This window comes from Urocitellus parryii, chromosome 1 (assembly GCF_045843805.1).
Source record: "Urocitellus parryii isolate mUroPar1 chromosome 1, mUroPar1.hap1, whole genome shotgun sequence".
NCBI lineage: Eukaryota > Metazoa > Chordata > Mammalia > Rodentia > Sciuridae > Urocitellus > Urocitellus parryii.
Window position 1 is genome coordinate 282,815,719 of NC_135531.1, and position 15,571 is coordinate 282,831,289.

Sequence of the window (15,571 nt, forward strand, 5' to 3'; positions counted from 1 at the left end):
CCTGTGTGCTGCCCTTTAAAAGGGACACATGGACATGTGAGGAGGAAGTCAAAGGTGGAGACCCCCATGATTAGGAAATGCCAGTCACATGGAACGTCTCCTAGGAAATCTGCAGGACTGGAGCAGAGACAAGCCAAAGAGGAACCAGAAGGCCACAGGGTGGAGCCACACAAGCCCGCTGGGGACAGCATTGTGACGCCGTGTGCCCATATGCAGGACACAGAGCTACGGACTTGTTTGCCAAGCTGGATTTGGTCCTGTCCCTCTTTCTATGCCACTGTTTCTTCACATGAAAATGATCACTCTGTGCTCTCATGCATTGGATCTATGTCACTTGTTTTTGATTTTTTCAGGGACTCAATGAAAATTTGCCTTGGGTCAAAGGAGACTAGAAACATGGACGGTTGGTAAATTCTGGAATTCTTAAGATTATGGGGAGTCTTGAAAATAGACTAAATATATCCTGCCTGAGCTTTAGAGGACGAAGGGAGGAATGCTATGGTTTCAATATTAGTTGTCCCCCAAAAGTTCATGTGAGAGAGGGAGTGCGAGAAAGTTTAGGGGTGATATGTGGGTTATAGAGTTTTGACCTAATAAATGAGTTCCTCTGGTTGATGGGCTTTAATTGAGGGCCTGTAGGCAAGGTGGGTGTGGCTGGGGGAGGTGGGTCATGAGGGGTGTGCTATTGGGTACATATTTCATGAAATGAGAATTCTCTCTCTCTCTCTCTCTCTCTCTCTCTCTCTCTCTCTCTCTCTCTCTCCTTCCTGAGATGCTCTCAGTTGATTTCCTCCCCAACACCCTTCTGCTATGATGTTCTGCCTCCCCAGGGGCCCAGAGAAAATCACTGGTCCATCTATAGACTGAGCCCTGACACTGTGAGCACCCAAAACAATTCTCGGGCTCTAATTTTTCTGGTCAGGTCTTGTGGTCACAGCAACAAAAAAGTAGACTAAAAAAGGCAGGCTAGTGAATGTGGTGGCCCTGGGTCACAAGACACCAACAGAAGACCCCAGACATGCAGACACATGTGTGGGGACAGGGCCAGCTGCACAGGGCCGAGGTGCAATGGGGTCAGGAGTAAGAGGATTCTTAACTTCAGTCACTTCTTACTTGTTCAAATTTCCAAGCATGAATTTGTTTTCAATTTAGGAGACAGAGAGGAAAAGACACAGAGACAAAAAGCGTGGGGGGCCCCCACTGGGAGGAGATGGTGATGACACACAGGTTGGCCACAGCCCTGCAGCTTGGGGGCCCAGGGAGTTGGAGTCCAGGCACTGCAGAGGCCCAGAGCCTCACTAATTGGCCACTGGAGGCCCAAGTACCAGCCCTGCCAGGTACACAGTGACCCCAAGTGAAGGTGCCTTAACACGCTGCCCAGCTGGCAGGACAGGAGAGGAGGCTGACGTGGGGCCCCTGTGCTTCACAAAGCCTAGGAGCCTGCTACACAGCCTGGGCCCAGAGCCTCACTGGACCTACTACTGCCCGCCACCTCACTCACTGCTCAGGAGGTCACAGCTGAGCTGCAGAGGACAAGGGGCTGGGCATCCACAGCCCTGTCTCCAGCACAGGCCTGGCTCAGGAGCACAGGGACCCTGGAAGCACAGCTGCTGTCCTAACCCTCACCTGGACAGGCAAGGTCAACACACCACCTGCTCAGGCCTGCCAGGACCAGAAGCTGACCATGAGTGAGCAGGCAGCAGGGCTGTGTATGCAGTAAGCACTCAGGCCTTGCCCCAGCAGGGAGGCAGAGACCACTCCCCTGCCCACACCCTGCCCTCCACCCTGGTGGCTGGGCAGGGCCTGTGAGCCTTGGCCTGAGCCCCCGCTGGCGGCCCCTTGCTAAGCACAGGCTCCGAGTCTGCAGGCTGGGGCTGCGGCTCCTGCACTTCCACCAGCTCCCAGGGGCCAGGGACGCTGCTGGCTCAGGACCACCTGTGCACAGTGGGCCAGGGACAGTGGGGAGGAAGGCCATCCTATCACACCCAGTCAGTCTTCCAGCTCCCCAGCAGATGGGCACCCTCCCTACCCCGTGGCCAGCTGCTCATTCCACAGGGCCCAGGGATGGCCCTGCGTCCTCACCAAGCTGGACAGCTCTGCTCTGTCTCTCTTCCCACGTGAGTCAGTGACCTTGGCCTTGGGGTGGGCATTCCAAGTGTTTTCAGCTCATCACAAGGACAAGCTGTGCGGTCAGTGTGGGCACCACCAAGGGGGCGTTCAGGAATTCTCTGGTTCAGGGTGCAGCATGGCACCGACACGTCTCTGTACTCCACAAAAGACGTGACCACGGTCCCGTAACCTGCTCAGTCTCACGGCCTCCACTGTCCTCTGTGCCTGCTGTCCCAGCGCAGGGCCATGCCGACCCTCAGAAACGGAAACCTCTCGGCGCTGCCCTTGCGGGAGTTTGTGCTGGAGGGCTTTAGAGGAGGGGTGGAGATTCAAGCTCTGCTCTTTGCTGTCTTCCTGGCCCTGTATGCGGTGACCGTCCTGGGCAACATCACCATGATCGTGGTCATCACCCTGGATGCCCGCCTGCACTCCCCCATGTACTTCTTCCTCAAGAACCTGTCCTTCCTGGACCTCTGCTACTCCTCTGTCATCGCCCCCAATGCCCTGGCCAACTTCCTCTCCCCCAAGGCCATCAGCTTTGGGGGATGTGCTGCCCAGCTGTTCTTCTTCTCCTTACTGGCTACCACTGAGGCTTTCCTCTTGGCTGTGATGGCCTATGACCGCTTCATGGCCATCTGCAGCCCCCTGCAGTACCCTGTAACTATGTGCACTGCTACGTGTGTCCGCCTGGTGCTCGGAGCCTACTGTGGAGGCTGCCTCAACTCCATCATAGAGACCAGCCTCACCTTCCAGCTGCCCTTCTGCAGCTCCAACCGCATCGACCACTTCTTCTGTGACGTGCCCCCCCTGCTCCGGCTGGCCTGTGCCAACACGGCTCTCAACGAGCTGGTCATGTTCGGCATCTGTGGTTTCATCATTGTGGGCACCACTCTCGTGGTCCTGGTCTCCTATGGCTACATCGCAGTGACCATCCTCAGGATGCGCTCAGGATCTGGGCGGCACAAGCTCTTCTCCACCTGTGGCTCCCACCTGACAGCCGTGTCTCTGTTCTATGGAACTGTGTTTGTGATGTACGCCCAGCCAGGAGCCGTGGGGTCCATGGAGCAGGGCAAGGTGGTCTCGGTCTTCTACACCCTGGTCATCCCGATGCTCAACCCCCTCATCTACAGCCTGCGGAACAAGGACGTGAAGGACGCCCTGCGGAGGCTGGGACAGGTACACAGCCAGGCCCAGGATGGTGTCCCCTGAGACACAGAGTCCAAGGGCCTAGATGGGCGGGCCAGAGGGCTCTAGACTACACTCTGTCCCCTCCACCTTTCCTGCTTCCTCTTCTTTCTTCCTCCTTTGTCCACCCTGCGTCCCGCCCTTCGTCCCAGCACATGGGGACCAGCAGTCGCTAAGCAGGAGAGTGAGCCCTGCCTGCTCTGACCTTCAGAAGTGTCCTGAGCAGGGCTGGGCCAGGCTGCTCCCCTCCAGGGGAAACACTGTGGGCCCTGTCCTCGGTGCCTCCACAGGACCCCTCCATGGGGCAAGCAGACCTGGGGGAGACGAGTTGACCTCCCCGACAGCCAGGTGGCCACTGCAGGGCCTCCTGCCTGCACCGCTCCCTTTAGGCTCCTGATCCACCCCACTGTGGAGAGATGGGTTTCAGGTGACTCCCCCAACACAGGCCAGCTTCCCTTAGGGTGCGCTGCGGTCTGCAGGGCCTGGGCCCTCAGAGGCCGGGTCTGCACGGGCTGCCTCTCAGGAAGGAGTGGGCCACGTGGTGGCCGTCACACAGGGGCAGGCGTGTGCTCTCATCCGCCATGCACAGCTCAGGTCACAGCTCCCAGCTCACAGACAGACACCGACCCAGTGCCCAGAGTCCACCCGCTCCCTCCCGCGTCCCCTCTCAGACTACGCCGTGACCAGCCTCAGCCACAGTGCCCGCCACCCACAGGGACTTCCTAGGTGGAGCCCACGCAGGGGCGTCGTCTCTGTGAGCTGAGTCCCTGTGGCCATGTGTCAGCTCCTGCTGGCCTCCTCTCTGCCCCACTCAGGACACAGGCTCGTGGCAGGGGTCCTCTTGGATGCTGTGGCACAGACTCCTCTCTGGGACAGACGCCTTCTGGTGGAGGCTGGGGGCTCGTGGTGCATGGGGGCTGGGAGCCAGAGCTCAGATGCTGCCAGAGTTCGTCTGGCCCTTTGGCCCCGGGCTGCGTCCTCCTTCCCGCTGGCTGAGGAGGGAGCCTCCCTTCAGACATTCCTTTTTTTAGGGCAGTTTGTTTGATTTTTTTTTCGTGTGTGTGTGTCCTCCGCCTCTCGATGGGCGTCCCTCCTGTGCCCTGGACATGCACACTGCACGGATGTTGTGATTTTCTAGTACATTTCCCTCTCTGTGGTGGTGGCCTCACTGTCTCCCGGTCTCTTGTCCACACAAGGTCTGTCACTGAGGATTCCAGGTTTCTCTGCCGTCCTTCGTGATCAGTGCACTCTGGTTCATGTGGAGAGAAATCTTTCCTACTGTAGTCCCCAACAGTTTCTGTTTTATATTTAACAAGTTCTGTTGTTCATTCTTTTCTATGATGAACCACAATCCATGTGAATCTAAGGTTTCTGCCTGATTAGAAGTAACCTCTAGTTCCATTTTCTCCTCCATGTACCTCACTTCTGACCCTTTACAAAGTAAACTGCTGTGCAGAATCTGAGTGTCATTTTTTCATGAAACACATGTCCATCGACATGTAGATCTGTGTCTCCAATCCACTTTTCCATTTGCCTGTTTGTCTGTCCTGAAACCATTTCATTATGTACTACCAAATTTCATGGGGTAGTTAATGTAGCAAAATATAAAATATAGGAAATAGAAATGAAACTCAAAATCTCCTTGTTTTGCTTCAAAAATAAAATAAAATACACCAATAATAATATGCTTCACCTAAAAGTAAAGAGAAAAAACTGCACACTCACCAGCAATTTGGAAATAGGAAACTCTCACTGCTTTGATGGCACAACGGTGACTGAGTGAATGAAGGACACACCATATTACCGCCTGAGAAGGGCGGACACATAAAGACCTGCATCTTATAACTGAATTTATAGACCCTTCCTTGCCACCTGGCCAGGTTTCTATAGTACTAAGCAACTGAATCTACCCTAGAACACATCACATCAAAGAAAAGAAAAATCCAAGGAACTTCTGAAAACTGAAAAGAAAAAGGAGGGACGTGGCCTGTCAAAGTCCGTGGAAGAGTAAGAGCAAGGTCCCCGATGACTTTAGAATTCTGAAACGGTATGGAACTCATTCGTAGTGAGGACTGAAAATTCTAAACTATAGCACAAATTCAACACATTTGTCAGAGTGGGGTCAGAGAAACAGGAACTCGTCCACTCCTGGCTGCATCTCACTGGCTTAATCATTCTGGGAGGAAATCTGGCAGGATAAGTAGATAAAAAAGAAAGAATTTAATAAGGCGCAATTTCTCAGCAGGAATTGTCCAGAACCAAAATGGTGGATAGCAAGAAGAATCCACCATTCTGACCTCATGGAATTTGTGAAGCCAGACCTGAAGAGACAGGATCAGCATGACACCCTTGTGTCCCTGCGGGTCTCCTCTGCATGGTCCTTGAGCAGCTCAGAGCTGGCTCTCTGCATCTATCTTTCTACTTTGCCATGTGTATCTAGGTGTGCACCTTGGAGGGGGGAAGGAAGGCCACTGCTGTAGTTTTCATAATGGAAAAAGAGAATTAAAAAGATGGATTAATTGTGCTTCTTCAAATGTTTCCATGAATGAATTGGGTCCATTTATATTATGTGTTACAATAGAAGTTAATATGGGAGGATTTTTCAGAAGGCCATCAAGATTCCTATGGACCAGATTTTCACACAGAGCTGGAGAACTGAAATACTCATAAGATACAATAGTGAGGATGTTTTTCTGACCTTGTCAGCCGCAAGCCAACCACACCTTTCCCGCTGTATTAGGTTCCTAAGGATTCCATACAGAAAGAGAAATGTGTTATTCCACAGATCCTGAAGACAGATGTCCAAAAGCAAGTTGTCAGCAGGACCAGGCTAACCCTGAAATCTCCAGGACAAAACTTCCTTATCTGTCTTCCTTGGAAGTCACAGTGGCTCCCACCATCCCTGGTGCTCCTCGGCCAGCAGCTGCCTGGCTGCTCTCTCTGCCCCACTTCACACACGCCTCTTCCTCCTGTCTATATGCCTCTGTGTCCTTTCTTCCTACAAGAACTCCAGCCATTGGATTAGGGCCCACCCAGGATAGTATGGCTGAGTGTGGCAAAACTCCACTCTGATTTGGATGTATGCATATCATCTTGAACTCCATGTTTTTGCTTTATGTGTTTTCAGTCTTTATTATTTACATGCAAATTCAAATTTTCATATATGATTGGGTTGGATGAAACTTTTCACTATGAAATATCTGTTTTCCTATGTGTTTGGCCATTTTATTTTTTCCACATTTTTATTGGTACATGGCATACAGTTGTGCCTAATGATGGGATTTGTTGCTACATGTTCATACATACACACAACATAACAATACGATTTGGCCACTGTCATTCCTTAGCCCTCCCATTTCCCACCCAACTTCCACCCCTGTTCCCATTCTTCCACTGATCTCCTTTTGATTTTTATAAGACCCCCCCACACAGCCTTTCTTTTCCTTTCCCTCTCTAGCTTCTGCATGTGAGAGAAAACATATGGCCCTCGACCTTCTGAGTCTGGCTTATTTTGCTTAACATAGTGCTCTCAACTTTCATCCATTTCCTACAGATGACATGATTTTATTCCTTATGACTGAAGACCACATTTTCTTTATTAATTGATGGACACCTAGGTGGATTCCATGGTTTGGCTGCTGTGAATGTGCTGCTGTAAACATGGGTGTGCAGGTCTCACTGTAGTGCGATGACTTGAATTCTTCAGAATCAATACTGAGCCGTGGTACAGCTGGTCTGTATGGGGGTTCCATGCCTAGTCTTTTGAAGAGCCTCCATACTGCTCTATAGTGTTGAAATAATTGACAGTTCCACTCACAGTGTTAAAAGAGTTCCTTTGCTTCATGTCCACTCTATTACTTATTATTGTCTGTGTTCTTGATGATGACTGATGTTCTGACTGGCTTGAGGTCAAATCTCAGAGTAGTTTTGATTGGCATTTCCCTAATGATGTTAAATATTTTTTCATATATTTGTTGACCATTTGTATTTCTTCTTTTAATTCACTGGCCCATTTATTAATTGGGTTATTTGATTTTTTGGTGTAAAGTTTCTGGGGTTCTTTATAAACTCTACATATTAATCCTTTGTCAGAAGTGCAGCTAGCAGATTTTCTCCCATTTTGTGGGTTCTCTCCACAATCCTAATTGTTACCTTTGCTGTACAGAAGCTTTTTAATTTGATGCTATACCATTTAATAACTCTTGGCATCATTTCCTGAGCTTTAGGGATCTTACTGAGAAAGTCATTGCCTGTGCCTGTATGCTGGAGTGTTGCTGAACACCACATGGAATATTTTCTAAAATAGACAATATTTTAAATCACATGGCAAATCTTAGCAAATTTTTAAAAACAGAGATAATACATTGCATTCTATAAGATCACAATTAAGTGAATTTAGAAATCAACAACTATTTAAAAACCACTATTTTAAAAACATTCTAACACCTAGAACTAAATAATACTCTTTTAGTTTTGGTACTGAGGATTGAACCCAGGGGTACTTAATCACATCCACAGCCCTTTTAATTTTTTAAATTTTGAGACAGGGTCTTGCTAAATTGCTTATGGCCTTGCTCTGACACTGACACTGCCTTTGAACCCACGGTCCTCCTGGCTCAGCCTTCAGAGTCGCTGGGATTACAGATGTGTGCCACTGTGCCTGGCTTAAATAATACTCTTTTGAATGACAAATGGATAGCAGAAGAAATCAGAGGAGAAATAAATAATTCTTGGAAACAACTGAGAATAGAGATGCAGCATATCAACATCTCTGGGACAGTGTGAAGGCAGTTCTAAGAGGAAAGAACTGAATTCCTACATTTAGAAAACAAAAGATGCCAAATAAATCATCTAATGTTACATCTCAAGACCCTAGAAAAAGAAGAACACACTAGTACCCGAATCAATAAAAGACAGGAAATTATTAAAATCAGAGCCAAAATCAATGAAATTGAGAATAAAAAGCAATACAGAGTATCAATGAAACAGCAAGCTGGTTCTTTGGAAGGATAAAGAAGATTGATAAGCCTTTAGCCAAAGTAACTAAAACAGAGAAAACCCAAATTAACAAAATTCAAGGTAAAAAAGGAAATATCACCACAGACATTACTGAAATCCAGAGGATCATCAGAAACTATTTTGAAAATTTATATTCCAATAAGCTAGAAAATATGAAGATATTGACAAATTCCTAGAAGCTTACGACCTAGCCAAATTGAACCCGAGGACATAGAAAACTTAAGCAGATCAATGTCAAATAATGAAATCGAAGAAGCTATCAAAAACTTCCCGACAATGAAAGCCAGGACTGGGTAAATTCTCAGCAGAGTTTTGCAAGACATTTAAAGAAAAACAGATGCTCAACTTCCTCAGATTTTCCCATGAAACAGAAAAGGAGGGAACATTTCCAATCTCATTCTATAAAGCCAGTATCACCTCGACACCAAAACCAGACAAAGACACATAAACAAAAGAAAACTGTGTCCTGGTGACATGATCTTATATTTAGAAGACCCCCCCAAAAAATTTATAACAAAAAACTGCTAAAACTAATTTAAAAATTTGGAAAAGTAGCAGGTTATAAAATCATCATACAGCAGTCAATAACTTTCCTGTATACCAACAATAAATAAATGTGCTGAGAAAGAAATCAGGAAAACAATTTCATTTACAAAGACTTTAAAAAATAAATTATCTAGCAATAAATCTCACCAAGGAGGTGAAAGACCTCTACTATGAAAACTATAGAACCCTGAAGAGAAAAACTGGAGTCGGCCTCAGAAGATGGGAAGACCTCGCATGTCCATGGACAGGCAGAATTAGTATTGTTAAGATGGCCATCGCACCAAAGCAATGTGCAGAATCAGTGCAATCCCCATCCAAAGACTGATGACACTCCTCACAGAACTAGAAAAAAGAGTTCTCAACGTCATTGGGAAGGACAAAAGACCCCAGATAGCCAAAGCAATCCTAGGAAGAAGATCGATGGTGGAGCCTCACGATACCTGACTCCAAGTGATAGCACAGAGCTGCACTGACACAGCCTGCGTGGTCCTGGCACCAAACAGACAAGTGACCAGTGGACAGGGACCAGCCCACACAGACACAGTCATCTGATCCTTGACAAAGGGGCCCAAACATATTCTAGTTATCCATATGCAGAAGAATGAAACTTGGCCCTTATCTTTCACCCAGCACAAAAGTCAACTCAAGGTAGATCAAAGACCTCGGAATGAGACCAGACACTGCAACTGGCCAAATGTAGGCCAACACTCCAACGCAGGGACACAGGCACTGACGTCCACTCCTGGACACAGGCACTCATGTCCATAACAAGGCTCCTGGGGTTTAAGAAACAACCAAAAATCAATAAGTGTGGTACCATCAAATTAAAAACTTCCAGTAGCCAAGGAAACAAGAACATGAAGAGAGAGACCACAGGATAGGAGATCTGTGCCAGCTTTTCCTTAGAGGATTAATATACAGAATATACAAAGAGATCAAGAAACTAAATACTAATAAAAAACCCAATTAATAAATGGGTAAAAGGACTAAACAGACACTTCTCAAAAGAAGAAACACCAATATGTCATAAATATAAGAGAAAATGTTCAACTTTCCTAGTAATCAGGAAAATGCAAATCAAACTACATTGAGATTCATGTCACTTCAGTCAGAAAGTCAGTTATCAAGAACAAAAATAGTAATGACCATGGTGAGCCTGTGAGGAGATGGCTCACTCACACATTGCTGATGGGACTGCAAATCAGCGCATGCGCTCTGTAGAGCAGTATGGACGTCCCTCCAGAGCCTAGGAATGGAACCACCACCGTACAGGTCTCTACCCCACCGCTTGGTGGATGTACACAGGACCTGAACAGCATACGACTGGCCTGGGCCCACCACGTTCACTGCAGCCTGATTCACAACAGCCAAGCTATGGCCCCACCCAGGTGCCGCCAACAGGCGGATGGATAAATCAAATGTGGTTTATATACACAGTGGAGTTTTAGCCATCAAGAAGAATGAAACTATGGCATTTGCTGGTAAATGGATGGTAGCGGAGAACATCGTGCTAAGTTGTCAGGAGCCATGAATGAATGTGGGTTTGTCTGAGCCATCTCTAGGTGGAGGTGAAGCCCTTCAGAAAACTCTCAGTGTTATCTCACCCATCTGAGACTGCTCTGTTGTCTTGGCAACACCCTGCTCAAAGAGAATTCTGGGATGCCATGGAATTTACAGGTCCAGACGGAGCTTCCTGGAGGCAGAAAGAGATACCAGTGTGCCCAAGTAGCCCTGAGGAGGAACAATCCCTGTGGTAAGACCCCAATCAGGCCACTCTCCCCAGAGGCTCTCTGTTTATCTTGAAGAACTTTTTCTTACAATAAATCCCTTTGAGGTGTTTGGCTAGATAATAAAGGTTGGTGTGCTTTTTCTCTTTATTAGGAATCAGACCCATCCAGTCTAATCCACCCACCAGGCCCCTGCTATTAAATTATTTTTTGTCTTTTGTCTTTATTTCTTCTTAGTATTTCAGACCTTTATTTTCTCAGCTGGCTCACAACCTCGGCACGGGGTTAATGGCTCCCTCACTGTGCAAAGCACAGTGAGATTTGGGTGCAGGAACAGGGGCCCTGTTTGCAAGGCAAACAGAAATTTCAGGTGAGCTTGGCCACTCCTCATAAAAGGGATGCATGGCATTTTTAAAAAATAGAGGGGGGACGTGTGAGTGAACTTTTTTGTCAGCTCAGTGTTAAGTTTGGGGTATTTTCTGAAGCTTAACCAAAGAAAGAGAGCTGTGTTTTGCCTCAGGTGAGGAAGGCATAGTTGGTGCAGCTTTTTAAACTTTTTTGTTAGATCATTTATTTGTTGGCTTTTCCTTTTTTTGAGGAATGAGCTCCAAGCAATGAATTTTCCTCTTAGAACAGCTTTCATTGTGTCCCATAGATTCTGATATGTTGTGTCTATGTTTTCATTTTCCTCAATGAATTTTTAAATTTCCTCCTTGATGTCATCTGTGACCCATTGATCATGCAGTAACATATTGTTCATTCTCCAAGTGATGCAGGATTTTTCCCTTCTTCTTTTATTGTTGATTTCCAGTGTAATTTCATTATGATCAGATAAGATGCATGGTATTATCTCTACTCTTTTATAATTGCTAAGAGTTGCCCTATGGCATAATATATGGTCTATTTTTGAAAAGGATCCATGTGCTGCTGAGAAAAAGTATATCCGCTTGCTGATGGTTGATATATCCTATATATGTCAGTTAAGTCTAAGTTATTAATTGTGTTATTGAGCTCTATAGTTTCTTTATCCAACTTTTGTTTGGAAGATCTGTCCAGTGGTGAGAGCAGTGTGTTGAAGTCACCTGTAATTCTTGTGTTGTGGTCAATTTGTCCCTTGAACTTGAGGAGGGTTTGTTTTATGAACGTAGCAGCACCATTGTTTGGGGCATATAAATTGATAATTGTTATGTCTTGTTGGTGAATGGTTCCCTTTAACAGTATATAGTGTCCTTCTTTATCCCTTTTAACTTTGGCTTGAAGTCGATTTTATTTGATATGAGTATAGCCACCCCTGCTTGCTTCTGAGGCCCATGTGCGTGGTATGATTTTTTTCCCAGCCTTTCACCTTCAGCCTGTGTGTGTCTTTTCCTATCAGATGAGTCTCCTGAAGGCAGCATATTGTTGGATTTGCTTTTTTAATCCAGGTTGCTAGCCTATGTCGTTTAATTGGTGATTTAAGACTTTAACATTTAGGGTTACTATTGATATATGGCTTGTACTTCCAGTCATGTTTGTTTATTTATTTAATTATTTTTAAGATTTGGTTTGTTTTTCCTCTTTGTTTAGTTTTTCATCCCTCCCCTTTACTGAGGTACTGCCCACTGTTGTTTTTTGTTGTTGTTTTTCATTTCCTCTTCATGTAGTGTTTTGCCCAAAATGCTTTGCATTGCTGGTTTTCTGCCTGCGAATTCTTTTAACTTTTGTTTATCATGGAAGATTTTTATTTCATTGTCAAACCTGAAGCTTAGTTTTGCTGGATATAAACTCTTGGTTCGCACCCATTATCTTTCAGCGTTTGAAAAACGTTGTTCCAGGATCTTCTCGATTGCAGTGTCTGTGATGAGAAATCCACCATTAACCTAATTGGATTACCCCTAAATGTAATCTGCCTCCTTTCTCTTGTAGCTTTTAATATGCTCTTCTTGTTCTGTATGTTGGATATCCTCATAACAATGTGTCTTGGAGTTGGTCTATTGTGATTCTGTATGTTTGGTGTCCTGTAGGCTTCTAGTATTTGTAAATCCATTTCATTCTTCATGTCTGGAAAGTTTTCTAAAATTATTTCATTTAATACATTGCTCATTCCTTTGGTTTGGACCTCTATACCTTCCTCTATCCCAATGACTCTTAAATTTGGTTTTTTTATGATATCCCATTGTTGAGAGCCACAGCCAAAGGGGCCCCAGCAAACTTCCAGCTGCCAGCAAACTTCAGACTGCCAGTTGATGATTGGCTCACAGCGGCCCCAGCAACATCTAGCTGATTGGCTCCTCTGCGGTGATGTTCATTGGGCTGTTTCCCTGCCCTTCTGACTGCCAGCTGATGATTGGCTCACAGCGGCCCCAGCAACATCTAGCTGATTGGCTCCTCCACAGAGCTGCTCATTGGGCTGTTTCCCTGCCCTTTCAGACCATGGAGCTGCTCATTGGGGGACTTCTTTGGCTCCGCCCACACAACCCAGCCAATCGGCCTCAAGAGCAGGAGGATTGTGGGAGGTGGAGAGTTTGGTGTGGGGGAGAGAGGCTTGTGGAAGCCGGTGGTGGCAGTTGGGCTCTGAGGGTTTTTTTCCTGAGGAGCTGTTTTGTTTGGCGTTTGTAGTTCTAAAAATAAAGTTAGTTTCTTTTGACAAGTGGCTCCTGAATTGTGCCCAGACAGACTGCGGCATTTGGTGGCCCACAGGGGAACGACTGAGGGTAAGTGATAAGGTAAACTGCTCGCCCCTGAGGGCAGGGCGAGAGGATGGGGAGCCATTCTAAGTTTCCTCTTTTGTTTTGCTTCATTTTTGTTTTAACTTGCCTGTCCCTGGAGATGAGTGAGACGGAAGCAAAACCGCTCACATCTGAGGAAAAACTATTTGCATCTGAGGAACAGATAGGGAGAAAGGACGGATGGACATTTCAGTCCCTGGAGATGAGTGAGACGGAAGAAAAACCGCTCACATCTGAGGAAAAACTATTTGCGTCTGAGGAACAGATAGGGAGAAAGGACGGATGCACACGTCAGGAGGATAGAAAGGCTGATATAATGATTTTGTGTGGTTCCAACTTTATTTCATTCTGTCTCGGTTTTGTTTGCTGTTATCTTGCTGGGTTGTATTATAGTAGAAATACGGGATCAGCAATTAGTAAAAAACAAACCGAAAGAGTGTTAAGTAAATTGTTAGACGAAGGAGGCATCTCAGTAAAATCAAGAATACTCAGGGCATACGTTGATACAATACAAAAATGTAGCCCATGGCTTTTTAAGGAGGAGTTGTTAGATATATCACAATGGAACCATCATGGTGAGGATTTAAAAAGAATAGAAAAGAACAACCCAGGGACTCTGCCAGTTGGCACATTGCCATTGTGGACGTTCGTATCTGGTTTGCTTAGTCCAAAGCCTTCAGTTCAGACAAAGGTAGAGGAAGGAGAAGACATATTGATTCAAGTAAAAGAGAAGGTCTCTCAAGTTACTCAGAAAGAGGAAAAGATTCAAGTACAAGAGAAGGTCTTTCGAGCTAGTGAGACAGAGGAAGGAAGTTTAGAGCAGAAAAAGCCATCAGGGGAAAAGTTACAAGAGGAGACTGCTAATAACACCTTTCTATCAGAGAGCGAAAGTCTCCAACCAACAGCACCACCTCTACAGGAGACTGCTACTAACAGCATTCTATCACCAGAGGGCATAAGTGTCCAATCAACAGCACCACCTCCATATGCTAGGAGACTCCCAACCCCCGCAGTTGATAGTTGGGATCCTGAGACAGGATCTCAAGTATGCCCTGTATTTGAGGTAGGAGGGCAGCGAATTTACCAGGGTTTAAATTTCAAAACAGTGAAGGAGCTAAAAGAGGCTGTAACAACCTATGGTCCTCAAGCACCCTTCACTGTAAGCTTGGTCGAATCCATTACCAACTTAAACATGACGCCAGCAGATTGGGCTAATATTTGTAAAGCTGTGCTAAATGGAGGAAAATACCTGTTATGGAAGGTTGCCAATGAGGAATTTTGCAAGGAGACGGCTAGGCGAAATGCAGCAGCTGGTTATCCTCAGAGAAATCTAGATATGTTGTTAGGAAAGGGACCTTATGAGGATCGGCAGCAACAAATTGCATATGATCCTGGTGTATATTTACAAATTGCTGTAGATGCAGTTAAGGTATGGAAGACTTTACAAGGACATGGAGGTTTACAAGGTTAATTATCTAAGATAATACAAGGAGCTAATGAACCTTACGCTGAATTTGTAGATAGGCTTATTCAAACAGCTACCAGAGTTTTTGGGAATACAGAACAAGCAATGCCATTAATAAAACAACTGGCTTATGACCAAGCGAATCGTTGGTGCAGAGATATCATTAGACCATGGAAACAGGAAGATTTAAACACATATATTAAATTATGTAGAGACATTAATGAACAAGAGCAAGTCATGGCAGCTGCAGTAAAACAGGCTTTAGATGCCAGAGACATTAATGAACAAGGGCAAATTGTGGCAGCTGCAGTAAAACAGGCTTTATATGCCAGGCCAAGAACATGCTACAATTGTCAACAAGCAGGACATTTTAAAAGGAATTGCCCCATAGGAGGAGGGTTTAACAAAACTAGGTATCAAAGGAGTAGAATACCGGGTATTTGCCCACGGTGCCGTAGAGGGAGACATTGGGCTAATGAATGCCGTTCTCAAACCACCATACAGGGTACTCCATTATCAAAAAACGAACAAGGACAAGGTGTTTATCCACAATATCGTGGACAAAGGCATCAGGCTCTGTTGCCAAAAAATGGACAGGGGGCCCCAATGCTCCAGGGCCCCAAACCACAAATATACGGAGCACTGGAGGAACCCAGCAACACCAGCAACCTCATCAGGGTAGTGCCCAGGACATCAGATCCCTCATCAGACAAACCAGAGGGAGCGCAGGGTTGGACATCTGCGCCTCCGCCAGATAAGTACTAACTCCAGAGATGGGAGTTCAAATCATTTCCACAGGGATGAAAGGACCT

The 15,571-nt window shown here is 46.1% G+C and overlaps 1 protein-coding gene across 1 annotated transcript; it reads left to right on the forward strand.

The window, feature by feature from the left end:
• The first annotated feature begins 2,355 nt into the window (after positions 1-2,355).
• LOC144253313 (olfactory receptor 9S13-like) lies at positions 2,356-3,318 on the forward strand. Its single transcript, XM_077795285.1, has one exon. The coding sequence runs from the start codon at positions 2,356-2,358 to the stop codon at positions 3,316-3,318; it is 963 nt and encodes a 320-aa protein (XP_077651411.1).
• Positions 3,319-15,571: the final 12,253 nt, after the last annotated feature.